The sequence below is a fragment of the Pyrgilauda ruficollis genome, unplaced genomic scaffold (assembly GCF_017590135.1).
Source record: "Pyrgilauda ruficollis isolate IOZ18807 unplaced genomic scaffold, ASM1759013v1 scaffold22, whole genome shotgun sequence".
Taxonomy (NCBI): Eukaryota; Metazoa; Chordata; class Aves; order Passeriformes; family Passeridae; genus Pyrgilauda; species Pyrgilauda ruficollis.
In genome coordinates, this window is record NW_024521428.1 from 2,830,017 (window position 1) to 2,850,792 (window position 20,776).

General features: G+C 36.7%; 1 protein-coding gene across 1 annotated transcript; it reads right to left on the bottom strand.

Moving 5' to 3' along the window:
• Positions 1-202: 202 nt before the first annotated feature.
• TMEM182 (transmembrane protein 182) lies at positions 203-20,776 on the bottom strand. The gene is made up of 5 exons (XM_041468397.1): positions 20,407-20,776; positions 19,898-19,997; positions 18,387-18,485; positions 9,540-9,677; positions 203-1,600 (listed from the first exon to the last, which is right to left on the bottom strand). Exons 1-5 carry the CDS (start codon positions 20,545-20,547, stop codon positions 1,377-1,379), a joined length of 702 nt encoding a protein of 233 aa, XP_041324331.1. The 5' UTR covers positions 20,548-20,776; the 3' UTR covers positions 203-1,376.

The following is a 20,776-nucleotide window of genomic DNA, read 5'->3' on the forward strand; positions in this document are numbered from 1 at the left end:
CCTCCCAAAATGGAATAACATCCAATCTGGCTCACCACATCTTCTCTGTGGGCATTCCTTTCCTGCCTTTTAGCAATGCTTTCAGTATTCGTAACAGCTGTGGAATTAAGCATTATGAACAAGAACAAACCGACATGCAGCCTTTACTTTTCCCCATCAGCCCCAAACTATTCTGCATTGAGTTACAAAGTGAAAACCAGCACACTCTCACGTGGATTTAATTTCTGTTTGGGCCCAATGCCAGACAAAGTTTCCCCATTGTTAAAACTCAACCATCTTTTCCATACCAGGCATACAGTCTCATCTTTACCCCATCTTCCACACAGATGTGCACTCACACACACACAGAACCAGCCATTTCTACAATGCAGTACCAAATCCATCTCCCTGGCTGTCTTAGCTAGGCTCATTGCTTTCCCTAGCAAGCCTAGTAGGAAAGTTGGATTTGATCTATAATGCAGATTTTTAACATGTGGGAAAATGAAGGCTGCACAAGACACACATTTTCATGTCCTAAATATTGTCTTGATAATAAACCTTTTTTAATAAAAAATTAATTTTACACAACCATGAAAATATTTTTAGAGGAGCCAGTTGTTCCACTGAAAAATAAAAGGGTTAAAACTTAATTAAAATATTAATGCTATAACTCAAAATACAATTTTGGCATAACTTCAGATAGTGATTCTACTATGGCATTTTGGCTTACAGAATCATGCAACACATGGATTTCAGAATACAAAAGTATACAACTTTCAAATGCATACAGAGAAGAGAAATGGGTAATAGAACAGTTAAGCTTTTACATATTCATGGCAATTGTCTTCTCTCTAGTCCTCTTCCTATGGATGCTGCATGAACAACTGCACTCTATTTTTATAAAGTGCAGACATGTTTGCTGCCATTAAAGCTAAGGCAAGGAGTGGAAAACAGGAGAGGAGGTAGATTGAATTACTGTGTTTGAATGTTTGCCTTCTCCTCTACCTTGTGCCATTCTCTACAAACAGAAGAACAGTGTAAATGCTAAAAGATAAATGCATGAAATGTTGATTTGAGACAATTCATGTTCATGTTTTACTTGCAGAAGATTTTTTTCTTCTGTTTGTTAACCTACAAAAATGCTGCTAATAGTACAATGTGAAGAACCACATGTGTACTTTCTAAAGAATTAAAAACAACTAGGTGGGACTAAATGTCGTTTCTTCCTGTACTGAGTTTTGTGTCCCTTACCCTTAAACAAGTAATAGAAGAACTTCCAGAAGGCTGCCTGCACATTTAAGATTGCTATAATAGTAATAATGTACAAAATTGTGCTCCAGTTTACACTTGTCACAAAGTTTCACAAGTATTGCTGTATTCCCTTCAGCAGTGTCTGACTAGTCTGAGTGTAAATAAATGTCACGCCCCACCAACAAGAACAGCATTCCTGCTAACAAAGCAAAAAATACTCCTATAGGAGCCAACATAAACGACCAGCCGTAACGTACATAAACAGCAAAGTCTGGGCAATCCATTTTTTTCATGTTTGTGTAGTTTTCCAGATCAGCCATGGCCTGGACCCAGATGACATACATCACGACTACCAGCGAAAACAAGACACCTGGAAAAGAAACACCAAGTTTTAACAACAGTGTGAGATAGATGCTGGGTGCATTTACTCTATTACCTGAAAATCCATCAACGCTTGAGGTCCTGTCTGCCTGGCCCAGTTAGCCACCACTGGATAATTTTTGCCTTTGGCTTTCTCTAACTAGCACTATTTCCATCTTGGTCCTGATTTGCACTCAAAGGCATGCTCCCCTGACAAAGGTGATATCTGGTTCTGGTAGGCATACTGATGACAAAATTCATGCAGGTATTTACTGGTTTGAATTCAGGGGTCAAGGTGGGGGAAGGAGGAGGAATGGAATGGAACAGTCTGGGAAAAAAATGTACTTTTGCTTCCCAAACTCTGGCATTGTTTTTATCAGTCTTATGGATGAGATATAGAAAGGAGTGGGAAATCTTTCTATTATCTCACCTGTCTGTATTTGCTTGTTTATTCTTTTGAAAAGGGTTGTGTTTGGAAAACAAAACTTCAGAGTATTCTACTTAAATATTTTGCATAAAAATTCAAATATATTTAATTCAAAGTAATTCACCTTTAGAAAAGAAGCTCTTGGTAGAGGAAAAAAAACCAACAATAATTAATAACTATGAAGCAGGCTATTAGTAATAACCTCAAACTGGATACAACAGTTTCCTGAAATTAATCTGCTACATAATTCACAACCTTTTCCCAACCACTCCTCTGAAAGGCCTTTGAATCTTTGAATTGTTTATACATGATAGTAATAGGAGCACATGTCCTTACAAACTTTGATAATCTCCTTGTTACTATACACCAGAAGGAGATATAAGAAGAAAGTGCTTTCCAGAGTATCAGTTGCATTCCTAATATTTCATTTCACTTTAGAGGAATGTGGACACTTGAGAAATGCAAGCCTGCAGAACAGATGCTCCAGAGTAAGATTTGCTGGAGGACTGAGGGCACGAGTCTAAATTTTTTGCATGCTTCAGCCTGTACCCATTTGCTCCCTGAGCTCCAGCTGTCACAGCAAAGTTGCAGCAGTAGGACCAAATACTTGAGAGACACCACCCCATCGCGTTTTTATCCCAGAATGTTTAGGTGCCTCATTAAAACACAATTCAGTGCACAGTCCTGGTAACATTCGCTGCCAAACTTGAGGTTACAGGCTGTAAGTCAAAGGTATTTGTGGTCTCTTCTCCGTTCTGCTAAATACTTGCAATGCAACCTTGAACAAATGTGACATTTTTGGCAAAAACCACAAGTGCACTTGTAAGCACCCATGGCCAGGCATTTGCTTCCATATCCACATGTCCTGGTAACCTTTGATGGTTACCTTTCCCCGTCCCCAACCTGAGATGCTGCCTCACAACCTCCTTCGCCACCCTTTCTGCCCATTTACCAAGGAACAGCTGTTGTCCTCATTCCCTCACTTGATGCAGGCAAGTTAGATGCATCAGCTTAACTTGGTGATCTGGTGATCTTCCTGCTACTGCTTTATGGGCAAAATATAATATTTTTACATACATTCTGTCATCCTGACAGGTGAGAGCTCATGGCTCAATCCTTATAAACATTATCTTTTGAAGACCAACAAAAAAAGGGCTGAGGCGTAATCAAAACATTCCCAAATGATCTGCAATTTCTAGGAGGTTGAAATAATAGTACAAAAACTAAATAAAGAAGGAGACAGACACATTTCATGTCTATGAAATACACTTCCAGGATTACATTTTTTGCTAAGGTTCAAATTCCTAACAAAGTTTGAAAAAACCCAACACTCAACTCTAAGAGGCATAAATTCAATTTTGAAAGTATTTTACCTAAGTAAAACTCAATTTTGATGGAATTTAGTATTGTGCTTGTATTAAACATAAAACCACTGAAACGATCAGAGAGAAGGATCGCCTTAGGGCCAGACAAGAAGAATAAGAAATTAAATTGAAAACTCTTCAAATATAATTCAAATTGAGCAGAAGATTCCTATAACAGAATATCTAATGATAACAGGTAATGTGGCCAATACAGGAAAATTAGAATAAAACAGAGCTAGTAACTTTTGATTAAAAAAGTAGAAAGATTCACAGACACATTCATAAATGGAGTTATTAGATATCTGGATTTTGTTCAAGGTTTCAAAATTTGAACAAAAAAAAATTAAAGCACTAAGATTTTGAAAGATACATTAATAATCTGACAAAATCCACAAGGACATTGGAATTTATCTCTTCAACTGGCTGTGCCTATGCATTTTCAAACTAGTCCTCTATTTAATCTCTACATTGGGGAAAACTTAGTCCAAAACAATAATAATTACAAAAAGTAGTGATATATATTCCCTTACTATAGCAGCAGGTAAGTATAACCAGGCCTTGCACATCTGGAAAGCCCTCTGGCATCCTGGGTGGAAGCAAAGTTATGTAGAGCAGTTAGTCAAAAACATCTGTCATTAAAACAAAACTGCATCAAAGGTGCTTTAATCTAGAAATGGGCACCCCTTGCTTTTCAGGCACTCTGAATCAACACCTAGGTGGTTAAACTAGAATCAACACCATGTAGGTGCAAAATAGCAAGCCAGGGCTGCCAGTGGTAAAACAACTTCAGGGACTCTATTATCCATTGGGTGTGATTTCACAGCAAGCTGTTACACCTGTGAGTAGCAAATTGTCGGGTATGGAAATTTTCAGAAGAAATGTATGTCAAGCAGAGATAAATGTCCTTCCTTAAAAGGAAAAAGAAAGGAAGAGTATGTAAACCCTCTTAGTTAATTAAGGCACTAAAGGAGTATTTAAGGGTTCTCATCACCTGCTAATGGAGACTAATTAATAGGTGTATTACTTAGCATGTTCAATAAATATCTTGAACAATAGAATAAGGCTAAGTATAAAACTGACCATGTCCTGTTGCCACCATCAGTATTTCATTCATTAGCACTCCTTTTGTCTAATTTTCACAGAGTTATGACTTCACAGGAGTTAAGCACTTAGACAGTTTACTGAATGTATATTTATCCTGAGAAATCTGCTCCTGCAGTCGTGCACTGACAATCTATTGTGAATGTTGTGAACTCTCAAAGGCAAGCTCCAAGACAAAATTACTGAGATTGAAAAAAAAATCCACAATTTCTTGAAACAAATATTTTTATGAACAGTGCGTGCTATGATATATTTCTACATTTTTGGCATTTAGACCTTTTTCATAGAGTGCAGGCATCCTTTTGCCTTTGCCTTTTAGTGAATAAAAAATAGAACAGCAGTTGCATGAATCAGTAATGATGAGGGAAATTATTCCTAGAACATGAAATATGTCTGAGAGAGATTAAGACAAATAAATACTTCCCTCCTACTCCTTTTTCTTTCTTTTTGTCCATTTTCCTTTTTTTTTTTATAAACACACATGTTTGAAACACAGCTCTGTGCAGTGTGATAAGACACGGACTTCTCTGAGGTCACTCTTTTCTGTCTTTCACATTCATTCTTTTGAATTTCTTTCAAACAAATACTTGTGCATATTGTAGAGGAGAAAGAATACAGAACCTTTAGAAATGTCTTTGAATTCAAGAAGCAGTGTGCTGGCCTTTAGTACTGATTCTTCCCACGTAGAAATGCTTTTCACTTGTCAATGGTGAATGGCTGTTTATGGCATGAATCTTTTACTATGCAGACACGAAGACAACAGGTGCTGGAAAGAATGATGTGAGCTTTTTACTTATGCCTGGAAGTTTAGAACTCTTTATCTGACTTGAGGAAAACTTCTGTGTGTGTGTGTATATTTTTTAATTAAGTGAATTTTTCTGTTCTTGTCCTTATTTCAGATTCTACCACATACCTTAGCCTATTGTGATCTTTATTTAAAAATAATGGTTGGCATTCTTTGCTGAAGTACATGCAGAGGATCCCATACAAAAGTTATGGGAGTAGGTGCATGTCTCTGAAAACAGATTTTTGTCCTCATCTAGGATCTCAGACTAAAGTACCATCCTTTTTTGGTCTTTTGGCAGGAAGCAGCAGTCATATTTCTAATCTTGCTTCTTCACCAGGGTGTGATTCTGTAATGCTCTGGTATATTGCTTATTGGCATCAGTACAAGAGGACAGTTTTCACCACCACCAGGCAGAAAGAGAGGAACAAGGTAATTATGAACTTTATTGAAGGCTGCTCTAAGAGATCATTTTATGGAAGCTCCCTTCTTTTCCTAAGACCTTTGAAGCAACTATAAGGCTTCTTACAGTTTTCAGTACCATAGCTGCTCTTGGACCATCCTCTGATGTTGCAGACACGGAGATGAGGCTGCAACGGCAGGACTCAAGTCAGTGACTGTAGTATCATTGAACTGATACTCACTTTTCCCCACAGGTCTTGCAGGTGTAGTTTTACCTGTGGACTCAGGTGGTTAATAAGGTTACAAAGTTTTGCTACTCCCAGTTAAGGAAAAGAGTCAGGAAAAGGATAGCTGGTGTTAATTGTAGTTACAATGGCCAAGGAATGGCAAAAGTTAATATCCTAGGAGGAATATGGAAAGTAAGACCCAGAACTTAGGAGAACACTCTTCAATCTGTGCAGAGAACTGGTAGGCAAGATCCTAAGAGAGGCTGCCTTGAAGGGCAAAGGCTGCCTTAAAGGGTAAAGGGGCCTAGAAGAATCTGGTGTTGCTCATAGACAATTTCCTTAAAGTACAAGAATGGTCCCTTTATGTATACAAGAATTCAAGCAGGTCTCGCAAAAATGAATATTAACCTCATACAGAGCTGCATTAGCAAGAACATTGTCATTAGGTTTGAAAATACTATTATCACCCTTTATTCAACACTTGTGATATCATATGTGGTAAGCTATGTCCAGTTTGGGGTCCCCATGTGAAACAGAGTTACTGATAAACTGAGGTGATGACCACCAAAATGGTTAGGAGAATGGAGAACAAGTAGAGGCTGAATGAGCTGGGGAATTTTAGTCTAGAGAAGAATGCAGTCTTCATTTTTCTAAATGGAGTTATAGAAAAGATGGGGATAGATTTGCAGAGACCTACAGACTTGACAGGATGAGATGTAATAGTCACAAACTGCATCAAGGGCAATATCAGGTAAAAACAAGGAAAAAAGAAAACATTTCTCACAATGAAGTTGGTCAAACTGGGACAAGCGCCCAAAGATGCTGTGGAACATCACTTATTGGAGATTTTAAAAACTTGATTGGATAAGGCTCTGAGCTGCCTGATCTAACTTTGAAGACAACCCTGCTCTAAATGGGATGTCAGACTTGACTGCCACAAGAGGTCCTTTTCAACATAAATTTATTTGTGTCACTATTTAGGCTTCTTGATTGGGTCCCTCCAAATGGCAGGTCTGTCTGCTTTATCACAGAGGTGAGGTGTCCATCTGAGTGTTTCTTACTGTTGACAATAGAAATTTAAGCAGTTGGTTCATACAAAGCAGCTTTCAGATGGCTGAACAGCTGGCAAGAATCTCATTCCCAATAATATCTTCAGCTACTTCCTGAACCATAAGATGTCACAGCAGATCATGCTACAACCTGCACTCTTCAGTTGAGGGAGAGCTTTTATCTGCTGCTAATTTGTAAGTTAAGGCTGCAGAAGGACAAAGATATGTCAAATAACAGGTATCAAAATTATTTCATCTAACTTATTTTTAAGACAAGTAGGAAAATTACTTTTTCTTCTTCCTAAGAATTTCTTCCTAACTTCCAAAGAACAATCATCTTGTCTAACTTCCTTCTCAGAAGATTATTCTCTACAGTATAACACATACTTGAATTCTGTGGTAAGATATCATCATATATGCTCTTTCAAAACAATGTGTATAATTCCTTTTTTTTCTTCAAAACAGCCTGTTTCTGTCTTAGAAGAACTCTAACTTCACCAAATCTAAGTCACATTAATCTAAGTCATATTACATCTTTTCATTTTCCCATTAGGTCTTTGTTTAAGTAGATGCACACCCTAGCTGCATCCTGATCACATGTTTGAGAAGTGATAAATATGCACCACTTCTCATCACTCTCCCCTTCCATGCCCTGCTTTGATTTGGCAGGCAGTTAAATGAACTCTCTAATCCTAGAGGAGATAGGCACAGGAAGGGATCAGGGCAGCAGCATGACAGTAGAGCACATCACCTTCTTCTGCATCAGAGTCTATCTTATCTTGCTCTGTCTTGAGCAAGCTGAATGGGTCCTATTTTCTCCTGCCACCACCACTTTTTTGACAAATTATAGCAGGATTTTGCTACAGACCTTTGCTTTTCAACAACAGCAATGGTAATAGTAAAAATAGCATAGCTTTTTTCTAAAGCCCTGATTGAGAACAGTCCTAAAGTTGAAACATGCTACATACAGAGAGAGTAAAAAAATCAGGATTTCGATTGAAGAACATTTGCTCTATAGGGACAAAGGGTGAAGGGGGCAAAGACAGAGACCCAAGGTCACACACTGAGATAATAAAGCTCACTTAACTTCACATACCTCAAGAAATAGTCTCTCTAGATTCTCTTAGCAAAGGAAAGAGTGGTGTAGGGTTCCTCCATAGCACATTCATCTGATCCAATTAGGCCCCTCTTTCAGTGTGAAATGAATCCCCAGCTGGGGGAACTTCTTACATACCTACCGTTTTTACTGCCATTGAATGTTATTGCCTCTTGCAGGCCTCCTAGGGAAGCCAAGGGAGGCTAGCTGAGGCTTGGGGATCTAACTTTCCCCTACCTAAATGAGGGCAGAAGAACTGACCCAGAGTGGAGAACACAAGCGTCGCTTTGCACCTCTGCCAGTCAGTTCCACATCTTTCAAGTGCCCTTTTCCTCTCAAACAGCTTCTGCTACTTTCTAGTGACAGTTGAGGTTTTTCATGCATTACAAATGCAGAAAAAGAGCAAGACTCACATGGGCTCTTGCCCTGCAAATTAGTGACAAAAAGCATTGAAATATCTTAGAATCTCCGTCAGGCTATGAATATTTTTTGTATGTCTTTTAGAAGTGTGGAGGAGTAATCCTCAAGAGATAAAATGTAAGTATGCAGGATTTTCTTCAACTAAAATATTATAAAATACTTCCCACACTTCACTGAGAGTCCTTTGGAAGGGAATAATGATCACTAGCTGCATATGAAGAGCTTAGAGGAGCAGCAGATAAGCAAGGTCAGGGGGTCAGTATGAGAAGCAAAAAGAGAGCCCAGGCCTTGTGGCCCTGACACGGGTGGCTCTGCCCTGTAACACAATATGTTCTCACAGGGCTGCCTCTCACCAGACTTTAAACCAAGGAGAACAGAGATGGAGCACATACTATCATTTACATCCTTTATATCTTACACACCAGTGTGACATCTTCACAGACTTTTCAAGGTTAAGCAAACAGCATGCCAGTGAGCTGTCTGTATCAGCTGAATCCTGGGAGGGTGCATCCTCCACCGTACGTGTGGGTTATGAGGAAGGAGGGAATTCTGTTATTTGTTATCTTTCATTCGCAGAGGTTTAGATTTCCTACTTACTCATATATGACAACTACTTTGTTTAGTCCCATCACATCCAAAGCATTTTCCTGTATTGGTCATGTAAATGTGTTTTGTCTCCCAACTTCTTCAGAGTCCACTGTAATCATCTTTTGCATCACTGATAAAGGACGAAACCCTCTCCTTAGCTAAAGCCCTTGAGAATCCTGTAAGGCAACGTCCTTAAATATACATTCTTTTTCCTGTTAAAAAAGTAGATTGAAATTGCAATGTAATTCCATTATTTGTCCTGGATGTGGGGGTTTTTTAACCTTAACCCAAAAATAGCTTTTATAATAGCTTGATTACTAAATAATTGTGCAAAGAATTGTCTCCAAGACAGGCACTCCACAAGCCAAAGGATAGAAGTATATGCTTTCTCTTTCTTTTAACCATGATTGATATAATTTTTGGTTAAGGAAAATGGAAGAAATAACTCATCCTTTCTACTCTATAATTGACTGAGCAAACAGTGTACCCACCAGCAATGATGAAAAAGCCTCCTCCTGCTTTGTATAAAATGTGACTGGCAAAAGGAGCTGCACAGATGATGAGGAAACTAGCCGCCACAACAGTGAGTACTCCCAGGAGCATCAGAACTGTCCAGAAACCTCGATAAACTAGAGAAAAGGAAGAAAAAAGAAAAAGAATACAATGCTTTTTAGAACTTATCCAAGCTGGTTAACAAAGATTTTCCTTTCCCCATCTCTTATCGCTTGCCTTATTAAAAAATGAAATATTAATTCTATTTTGCGTATACATTACATATCATGCGGATCAAAATAGGTTTGATTACCAGTCCTTACCTGATGATTATGGAAAACAACATGTAAGTTATTGTGGATGAAATCCATCTGCTGAATATTTAGCAATACCTTGTAAGATAGCAACCTGACCAAACTGACACTCTTCAGAAAATGGTACAACAAAGCTATAGCAGTGGTTCCTTGGGATAAATGATTGGACTGACAGGATACAATTATTTTACCAAAATTGTGTGGAAGAAGCAGAGAACAGCAACATCTTGACACTCCTAGTGCCCAGACTGTATCACCAATAACAATCTAAGTTCTTTACAATTTATGGCTGGATAATGCTCCTTATATATAGCCCTATTCAGCAGAAAGAAACTTCAGCTAGGAACAGGGAGAAACTAAAAAAATGTAAACTGTATTTCTGAAAAACAGCTAAGTGTCTTAAACCAGCCTATTTCTGCTCTAAAGCTCTTTGTATTTTATTAAATTTAAAATGTGATGTTTCAGAAGCCCGTTAGGCAGTGCCAAGCAGTGCTGAATTAATGGATGCAGCTGGTGATAAATGAGCTGAGAGTTTTGTGACATACTCTGGCCAAAAGAGTCTTTCTAACAATTAGTTTTTAGCTGGTTAATTGCACATCCATTTAACAAAGTCATCATTTTACAAATGCTACAAGAGTGACATAAATTTCTCCCATGAATTTAAAAATTGGTACATTAACACAACCCATTAGTAAAATTATGAGTTGTAAAGATCTCCATCGTCAGATCTGAAAATCTTGAAGCACTGACAATTCAGTCAGTGAAAAACATTTCCACCCAACTGAGGGAAAGCATATAAGCCAGCTGGCAAGTCAGGAAAAGTGTATCACAAAAGAAACTGCCACTTATCATCTGACAGCACCTACTTACTGTTATGGAAAAACACAACCAAGCAACTATTATACTGGTTCATATCCTGAAAGATTCAAATTCATACAGCTTGTTAGAGACAGCTATTCAGTAATAATTCAGGTTTGCTCTCATCTGAAATCTGAAGGCGCACTAGGCATTAGCAGCTCACGTTTCCCACTAATGTATTCCAAAAGTATACAGTTTTTAACTTGACCAGCTTAACACAAGTTAAAGAGTACATCATCAGCCTTGTAAATGTATTAGCTAGATCACGCTCGCCACATTACATTAGCCACACTTTTTAAATAACACCCTTTTTAATCCAGGCAAACATTCAGAGACATAATTTTCCGCTACACTGATGACCAGATTTGGGCATAAAAAAGGATGAATGTCTCTGAAAATACCTGGCAGAAGGGTTAAAATTGTGGTTTGGTTCATATCCAAGTCTCCACTTCACATAAACAAAAAATTATTGGAATAGTAGGTAAGAAATAAGGCTATGGCTCAGCAAAGCTGTTAAATGTGTGTGTTGCTTTAAGTACTATACCTCTTATGGGATTTAGGCACCTGTTTAAAGTTAAACACATAGTTAAATGATTCACTTAATGCAAATGGACAGTGAATGGAGACCTAGAAAGGTAAATCTCTCAAGTCCTTCAGTCTTGGGTTTCTGAAGCAATTTCATATTATTTTACTCATGGGGCTACTTTGATAAGCTTCATTGCAGTCTCCAAGTCCATGGGACATTACTTCCTCGTTTAAAGCCTAATACCACTAAATCAATCTATAACCACCCAACTCTTTTACATGGGTGGCCCAAGGTACTTCAAAGTCATACTACATAATAGGACACATTGGCCAAAATGAAGCTTGAAAAAGCTTTCTTGTATATTATTATGGTCAGTCACTTAAGTCATGGAGCAGTGTTTCTATTTTCTCAATGAAGGAGGACACAAGATTCTCCAGCATTACAAAACCAACATCCATTTTCATTATCTACTCTTCATACAGGAAGCTTTGAAGTCTGTTTTTAGTGAGATTTTAGGTGAGAAAAGCTTGATTTGATGCTCAAATATTCTTAGAAACACAGAGCACAAAAAAAGTACAAATGCAACTGATGAAAATTTGTTCAACCTCTCTGTAACTATACAAGACCACAAGACTACACTATTTTATACATTATGTGGGAAATACTGATTTCACCTAGCTATCCCCTGAAAGAAGCTTCTATTCTAATTCTCCAAAACAGTTATTTACTCTAAAGAATCATGGATAAAGTCTGATTGTCCTAATACTTGTTCATTAAGCCAATTCAGTCATTAAACATCAATTAAAAAATAGGGTGTAGTTGACAGGTACAAAGTCTGCTCACAAATCTGTGACTTTTCAAGCAAAATATTACCCCCTTTAATCTGCAAGGCAGAAAGTCATTTGGTTCATTTGTGGCACAGGTCTGAGGAAACACCCTATGAGCACTCAGACTTTTACTTTTGTAAGGGAATTAAAAAGCCATAGTTTTCCTGCAAAAATGCCTTCACTTATTTTATAATCTGCTTAGATCACATTCCCCATCATCTCTGCCTAGGTGGGCAAGATCAATTTCTAAAGGGTTAGTCATTCAAAATAACAACTCAGGCCTACTGCTGTCATTTAGCTTAGCTAAATAGCTAAGCAAAGTTCATCTATAGATGAACACAAAAGAGCTGGTTGAAATTAAATCTTCCTAAGAATAAAATTATTCTTCAAGTCAAAGACTTTGCTGCTTTGAGATTGAGACACACAATGATAGATAAAATGCAACAGAGGATGCTGCTTTGAATTACTCTTCTTTACATCCCATGAAAAAGGCTGACACTTGATCCAAACAGTCTGTTTCAAGAAACAATGGTTTGGTGAGCCCATACAAAGTGTATCTATACACAGTGTTCACAGAAGTTTGCACAATTTAAGTCTCAACTAGGTATTTCATAGGATAGCCCATGTTCTGGTCCAGATGACAAGGAGTACTCTTGTCTCTTCCAGATACTTCACACATATGTTAGAGTTACCCACCTCAAATACATGCATTATTCCAAGCAGTTCCTACAACAGAAGAAATAAAGTGCAAGCACTATTGCAGAGTGCAAAGTAAACATATCTGCAGTGTTTAGAATCTTGGATACCATTGCTCTGTGTTGCAAGAGTGCTAAACAGAAGGTTTTGTAACTCATCTTGGTAAGCCACCCCTTTGTTGAATAAAACATTTGCCTAGGAAATGACAGGAAGGCCTAAAAATAAAAAAGACTTAGTGGAAAACAGGGTCAAACCATGACACAGGAGTACACACAACTGCACTGTTGGGCCTATATTTTCCTCAAACATTATATTCCTCAAAAATTGCATGACCTCTAGTTTTCCCTTGCTACTTTTTTTTCTCTCTAAAGATCCTAATTTAGATCCCTCCAGAGACTTTTACATCATTTGAAAAATAGAAGTATCTGGGTTTGTGCAGTCCCAAATTTTGGAGAAATGGGTGAAAATTACCAAAAGCCTTCTTTTCTAGTATAGTAGATCCCAGCATTGATTACAACCTGAAGTTACAGATTCATATTTTAAGATGCTACTGAGACATGATCTAGAAGAGAAGCAATCATACATTTGAAAAGTTACAGAGCTGTGTCACCTACAACACACACTTGTGTAGCAGTCATGGACACCTCTGGAGCTCCACAACAGTTAGTCAGGAACAGCCCAGCTAATGTCACAAAGCACCCTTCTACTACTGGAGATGTTAACATCAGCATTGTGAAAGCATATCAAGCATTTCACTGCCCTTGCTGACTCAAAATGTTTTCAAAACACAGCCATCAGTCCATACAAGTACTGTGGTCTACCATAAAAACCCCAGCTACTTAATCTTAAATTTAATATCAATATGAATTATTAAGCACTATAAGGATGTGTTAGTACACATCCACACTTGAAGAATGTGTTAGTACAATGCCACATAAAAATTTCCAGGGGTAGGCAAAATGACTTGGAAAAGTTTCCTTGAACTATCATGGACAAGCTGACATCCAAAAGGGAACATTTCCTGTGATCTGACAGTGGATTGTATTTTAGAATGTGTAGTTTTTTACCTCTCTATTTAATGAAAGAGATGTTGAAATGCTTTTAACAAGAGTTTTGCCACACACAGAGCCAATACAGTGAAAGGCGAAGTGGCTGAACTGCTCTCAACCAGGAGTATCTTCTCTGCAGATAAACTGCTGTAAATTAAATCACCTATCTCAGCAGCAGCACAGCAGACACACGTGGCAAAACCTTGCAGGACTTCTCAGCTTCATTCAGCACCCTTTACTATCCCTTAGTAATAATTTTTTTCAAAAATAACTTTAACAGTAAAACAAATACAGTATTCACAAGATGGATACACTGCTTTTTAAAATGCTTCTTACTTTATAGCTGCTTGGGATGCTACAGAGATCACACTTATAAATTTATTGTATTACAGTCTCTCATGGGCAATTATATGACTATTACATAAGAGCATTTTTTCCCCCTAGAAATAGACTACTGCTAACATTTTATTTGTACAACTTTTATTTTCAGATTTCATGGCTGATATTTTCCAGATTACTTTAGGTTAATTTCAACCCATTAACAAACCAGCCAAGAAATGTGATCTCCCCATTTTAGATTTAACAGTTGCTGAATCAGATTTTTGCTTCAATTCTATAAACATTGTGTATTATCCATTAGACATTACTTCAAATCCTGGCAATGTGCCCAGTACTGGGCAAAATAAGATACTAATAGTCAGGAAAAAAGTACTGGCAGCTACAAATCAGAGTATTAAACTTATGTGCCAGTGATGCCCCATTAAAATGCTTCCACTTCAGCTGCAAATGGTGTTGGGGTGATATACAACAGTTAGGGCACTATTGTTTATTTCCAAATTAAGTTGAAAAAAATCCCCTCAAAAATAAAAATAATGAATTAGTGACTAAGTGTTTGATTTTTCACTTATTTTTCTTACAAATAATCTCACTATGGCAAATGGAACTATTTCCATGAGTAAGAACTTGCACATTTTTCAAAAACAGCCCTAGTATTGTCCTGTAGTAAAAGAACTTAAGAAAAGTGTGATAGCCCTTGAACATCAGTGTTAAGTAGCCTAAAGACATGATACTATGCATGAATCTAGCTAGCAGTGAATTAACATTAAAAATACTATACTATTATGTTTTCAGAATAGCCTGATGGGGCAACTAATCTGTTTATAATTATGCAATAATATGTCTATTTTAAAATATATATGTTGCTGTGGTATTTCTATTGCATGGGCTAATTTAATGTTTTTATTCCTAGGCTGTAGTTTACTGCACTTGTATATGTGAATCATCATAAAAATTAATCTGCTAGCAACACAGTGAGGTGCTAAGTCGACTTAAGAGCTGCACACTATAAAAGTTGTCACTCTAAACCTCTGTACCATCATAGAAAGTCACTAGAGTCAGGCTTCACCTGAGTTCATTTAGAACCTGTTTCAGGTTAAGATAAATGACATGGCCTACAAATTTCTTAAAGTACATTAACCATAAATGATGGATCACACAGCTTTTGATGATACCTTACACTACAGCTAGGCGAAGTCCTCCCCACTCTGTTAAGATTATTTAACAAAACCAATGAATGCACAGAAACATTATAACCATGATTAAAAGATATAGCAAACTGCAATTTCAAAGCAGTGCTATCTAACCCTGTGAACCTGGTCATGCATCTAACAGTAATGATTAAAAAATATCTGATACGTTAAAGCATGTATTCAAACCTCCAATATCAGCACCCCATAAGCTTTTCTGTCTTTACATTTCCATCTAAGGCTGTAGTCCTCTTGACACCAAGAGCTCATAGTCTAGGTTTCTACACCAGAATGAACCCAGCCTTTGGTCTAAAGCTTTGGAAGGCAGACTGAAACAATAAAGTTCCCTGTCCTCAGTGCTTTAAGATTTTTGGGAACTATAACACAAACACAAACCAAACATACAAAAATACGTAAACAAACTGAGAGGATAGGTGAGGCTGTTTTGAATTCTGGCAAAGAAAAGCTCTGAGCCACATTTCTACTAAAGCCAAAGGAGTTACATCAACAGAGAACTTGGTCCAGACATTGCCCTCAAAAAGCATCAGAGATTTCATGTTCCTCAGGCAATTTATCTTTGAGCTCTTCTAGCTAGATGGTGACAGAGCACTCCAACAAACCACACTTGTTTCTCCACACAAAGGACTGCACAAGGGGCTAAAGTTGAATTCAAATTCCTCTGATAAGATCCAAACGTTTCTTAAGTCAAATAGTCTGTAAACAAGTCACATGCCTTTACTTGTTCAGCAAATGAACAGAAAGTTAGAGATTTTTAGAAAATATGTTGTATACATGTTTAGTTTTTCTAATGAAGTTTAAAGCTCTTTATTCAGCTGTTTCTTTTTCTATGAAAGAGCAAATGAAGATGACAGAAAAATTCTTGTTATCTTGTTATATTTTGTTAAAAAAGAACTTGATTGACTCACTAAAAATACAATTGTAAACCTGGAGAGAAGATTTGGGCTTTTTATCATCCCCAAAAGAGAATATGTTAAGAAAGCTATGAGCCAAGAAAATGGTAATATTTTATCAAGAAACAGTGTTATATTTTGTTAAAAAAGAACTTGATTGACTCACTAAAATTACAATTGTAAACCTGGGGAGAAGATTTGGGCTTTTTAGCATCCCCAAAAGAGAACATGTTAAGAAAGCTATGAGCCATGAAAATGGTAACATTTTATCAAGAAACAGTAGCAGAACCAAAAAAAAAGGGGGACAATAACCTCAATTTTTTGGTAGTGCCTTTTTATTCTTTGCTGATGCAAAGTATTAGATGCAGGCAACTGGATATACAAATCATAAATGTAATCTTGTTCTTCCTGAAACCAAACTGGAGCCTTTTGCCACTGGCTTTATAGAGAACCACTTGCTGCACTGGGAATCAGGAAGAAGAGGATAACCTTCTAGCATGTCTTAATTTAGCAACTGCAGTTGAAGCAAGGTTTTTAAAACCTGTTTGCCAAATATCATGGGCAGGATTGTCAAACTAGACTAAAGGAGAAACAAGTTTTGAACCAACAGAAGAGATGATGACATAACCTTCTTCATAAAAAGTTGTGAAAGACTCTTGAACAATCATAACTGTTCTAATAAATAACTCAGCTTGGATGCTGAAAATGAAATGTAGGCATAAAAACCCCCAAACCGTCTTCAGTTTTAATGAGCTCAAAAGCAATCCAACTGTATCTATTTATATAGCAGGAATGGCTCTGAATATACTCTACCTGGGCCAGCATCTGTAGTACAGTTCTGCCTACTTTTAATCTCCTAATATGAAATATAGATAGGAAAATTATATTTGAGCAGTGGTTCTTTTGGCAAATATTAACTAAAATTAATTAAACTTTTGATGATATTTCTTCTCCTTTTCTTTTCCTTTGTTTGTCCACTTCTGTGTAATCATACAATATAATTTGAGGAACCTTTGTGAATGTATGAGTGAACAGTGGAATACAAACTCTGTCTAGGCTATTAGGAGCTGATGACTCTGTCACTTTCAAATGGAAAGATAAACTGTTCTAGATGTGCTGTGAAGTTACAGATTAGATCTCTGAATGGTGAGGTCTGAATTCTTCCTGGACAAACAGTTCATAATTTCTAAAGATTAACAGAACCATTATAATTCTAGTTTATTTTCTTTTTCATGTCTGCAGCATAAAAATTGGATTCTAAAGACACTTCAAGGTTAGCAAAAGGATAATTACAGCTTCAGGACAGGAAGGGATCACTTAAGTCCCTTAGTCAGCAAGCTCAGAGACATATAGCATGCACACATCACAGGTTGTTTAAAAAGTCATGTGAAATAGATATCAGAAGTTATTTACTTCAAATATGTTTGTGTAAAGCTCTTAATATGAATAAATGTTCCTGACATTTTTAAGTTAGTCCTAAGTGTTGTAAAGACAGAGCTTTCTAGGCACTATTCAAACATAAAGTTTTCTATTAATGTTTATCTTTCACATGTATATAAATATATACTTACATGTATCTCTGTTGCAGTACAAGAGTTTCTCAGTGAAGTATATCTGAGTCAGTTAAATAAACTCAGATAGCATCAAGCTCTGCTCCTCCTTCCACATAAAGTAAAAATGCAGTAGATTTCCATATGTGTTTATTTATTTAACAAAAACAAACCCCCCCCAAAAAAACCCCAAAACCAAAACAAAATAAAAAATTCCAACCAAAACCAGTTTTATTGAAATACATGACAAAAAGTACTTGTTTAATGCGCTCAGCCCAAGGAAGATAATTACTACGTTGGAGAAAAAAAGCACTAAAAAGGAAACGTCTCCAGTTATTTTGTTGGGTGTTTTTTTTTTTTTTTTCAGAAATTACCTCCATTCTGCCATCATGCTTAAAGCCAAGCATTCTTTATGTGCTTTGTTAAACAGTGGCTTAAATATGCATGTTGTAAAATTATGAGAAGTATGAAATACCAAAATTCTGTTAATTAAACTGTGTGGAGCGATAAGGCTGTTTTATTTTGAAGCCTCTAAATTGTTTTCTTGAAACTATGGGCATTGTATTCGTTTGCACCAAACAATACTTACTGATTGCAGAGTCATAGGAGGTGGAGTTGTGTTCATCTCGGAGAAGAGGAAATGGGGACAGGTAAGCATGTGTACAATTCTTAGAAGGTGACTGGTTGGCTAAAAATGAAAGAAAGCTAAAGATTAATATTTTACTGCCTTAACAACATTGTGTGTCTGTTCTTCAAATGGGCAAAGTGAGCTTCATAGGTCAAGATTTCAGGTCCTTTCCTAGGCAACAGCTTACAGTGAATTTGGTTTGGTAAGTGATACAAGCCTTGTTTTGCAAACAAGAATATTCCTTAAAGAGCCATATAGATTTGTACTCTGGGACAGTAAACGAGTCCTGCTGAAAGCACACTGCAATTTATATGTGATGCATATGTATGCCTTTGCATGCACATGTACCTTTCTCATTTGAGAGTTAATTATATTCTTCTCATTATTACATGTGCAGGGGGAAAAAAAAAAAAAAAAAAAAAAAAAATCCAGGAAATTACTTCTTCTTTTGTGAAAGAACAATGAAAATATCACGCATCTTCAGAGAGTTTACAATGGCCACAAGTAAGAGTCTTGTCTATGGAATGCATATATTCCAGAAAAGGATAATTTCACCCTTTATAGTAAATTCTTCTAAAAATATCAACTTCTTCCTGACAAAAGACAAAAGCTGACTATAACTTAAACCCCATCTAAGTTTCAGATTCCTGACCACATACTTTTCCAGACAAATAAAAAGGGGAAATTAACTACAGTGAATATTACATGTTCCACCCAAGACAAAGCAATATATTTAGCAAAATATGGGCTATTGAAGTCAGATTTGTATGATGGCACCTGCTTTTCACAAGGATTATGGAAATTTTGCAATAAGGTGAGGGAGCCCCCTACCTCAGAGGGAGCACCAAAGACTGGAGAAGAAATTTTGCTTGACTTCTAAATGGGAGATTTTGGTTGTAAAACACTATCTGATCTTGTCATTCTATTTATCTTAGAATCCTGGATGTAGTGAAAGAAAGCAACAGGTTATCTGTGAATGTAATAAAGAAACTCTTCTGGAGATGGTGTGTCCTACACCATTTTCACTGTGGAGTTGCCCATTCCCTTCTTAACCCACTTGTAGTCAGTTAAGAACAGATGGAGAAACTCCCCAAGCAAAAATTCATGGACCAGGCTAACCACTAAGCTCTTTTTCCCCTACTTAACAGAAATAAACCAACTGTTTAACAGTAAGTGGTAAAAGATTTTGTAGGTAAGAATGGACTCAGGTTAACAGGGCATCCATAACAATCACAGTGTAATCTGATAGCTAAACTTGTATCATTTTGTCCTAGGGTTTCCTATAGATTACAAAAGTGTGTGTCAAGAATTTATTTTAGGGTAGCTGAAGAACCTGATCCCCAAAGAAGCCATATGAAATCTAATGATTCATAAGACAGAAGAAAAAACAAAAAACACACAAAACCCCAGCAATTATGAGAACAATTATGAGATCTTTACTGTAGATAAAGTAAAAGGAAAAAAATACTTACTATACCAAAACTTCCACATGCTGCCATTATTATCTCCTACATTTCCACTAAACCAGCACCTCCAGAAGAAACCTTCATGATGGAAAGTGGCCTTGTCTCCCTGTAGAGGAAGGAACAAAAGAAAAAGAAAGCCATTATCATACAATTTTTGAATGGCTGAAAGTATTCAATTCAATTAGATGTTGATGTAAAAAACACCACCATCATAATGACACACAACCTGTCTGAATTTAGGTCAGCTAGAACATTTATAAACAGTCATTCTTCTTTTGAAAGAATATCATATTGCAAAAGTAGTATCACAAAATAAAGATTCATTTTAGAGTGATTATAAGAGGTTTTGAGGCAGGCTTGTAAGCCTCCAGAAGGTCAAAATGAGTATATTCAAAAGTATATACAGAAGTAAATTCTTAGAAAATAAAAATAGTATATACAAAAATTTATAAAATAAACGCATCCAAGAATTCTACATATGTAATTCTCATTATAAATAAAAAGTTCATACTAACCCCAGCACCTTCAGGTGCTTCTGAACAAGTTCCTATTTCTGTAGCAAGAAGCCAATAATCTGTTCCAAATGCCACCAAAAAAAGCAAAACCCCCAAAGCTGCAAAGAAGCCTCCAAAAAATATCCCCACACTCAGTTTCATTATTGAAGTTATTAGAAAAAAAAAAAAAACAAAAACAAACAAACCAAAAAACACCTTAATTACTTAAAAGATTAGCAGTAAAATAGATTTAAAACAAATTATTGGGAAAGAAACTAAAAAATTGTATGGAGAAAACAGCTCATATCTGAAGAAGTTTCTCTTCACTTGACTTTCTGCCTGTGTCCTTCTTCCCAATGCCCTGTGAGTTGATTTGTGTCTCCAAATTTGT

Excerpts from the sequence above, each read along its gene's own strand:
- TMEM182 (XM_041468397.1), bottom strand. The coding sequence starts at position 20,547 with ATGAAACTGAGTGTGGGGATATTTTTTGGAGGCTTCTTTGCAGCTTTG. Across the intron at positions 19,998-20,406 it reads AAGCACCTGAAGGTGCTGGG|GGAGACAAGGCCACTTTCCA; the intron begins GTTAGTATGAAC and ends CTTCCTCTACAG. Across the intron at positions 18,486-19,897 it reads CATGTGGAAGTTTTGGTATA|CCAACCAGTCACCTTCTAAG; the intron begins GTAAGTATTTTT and ends TTTCATTTTTAG.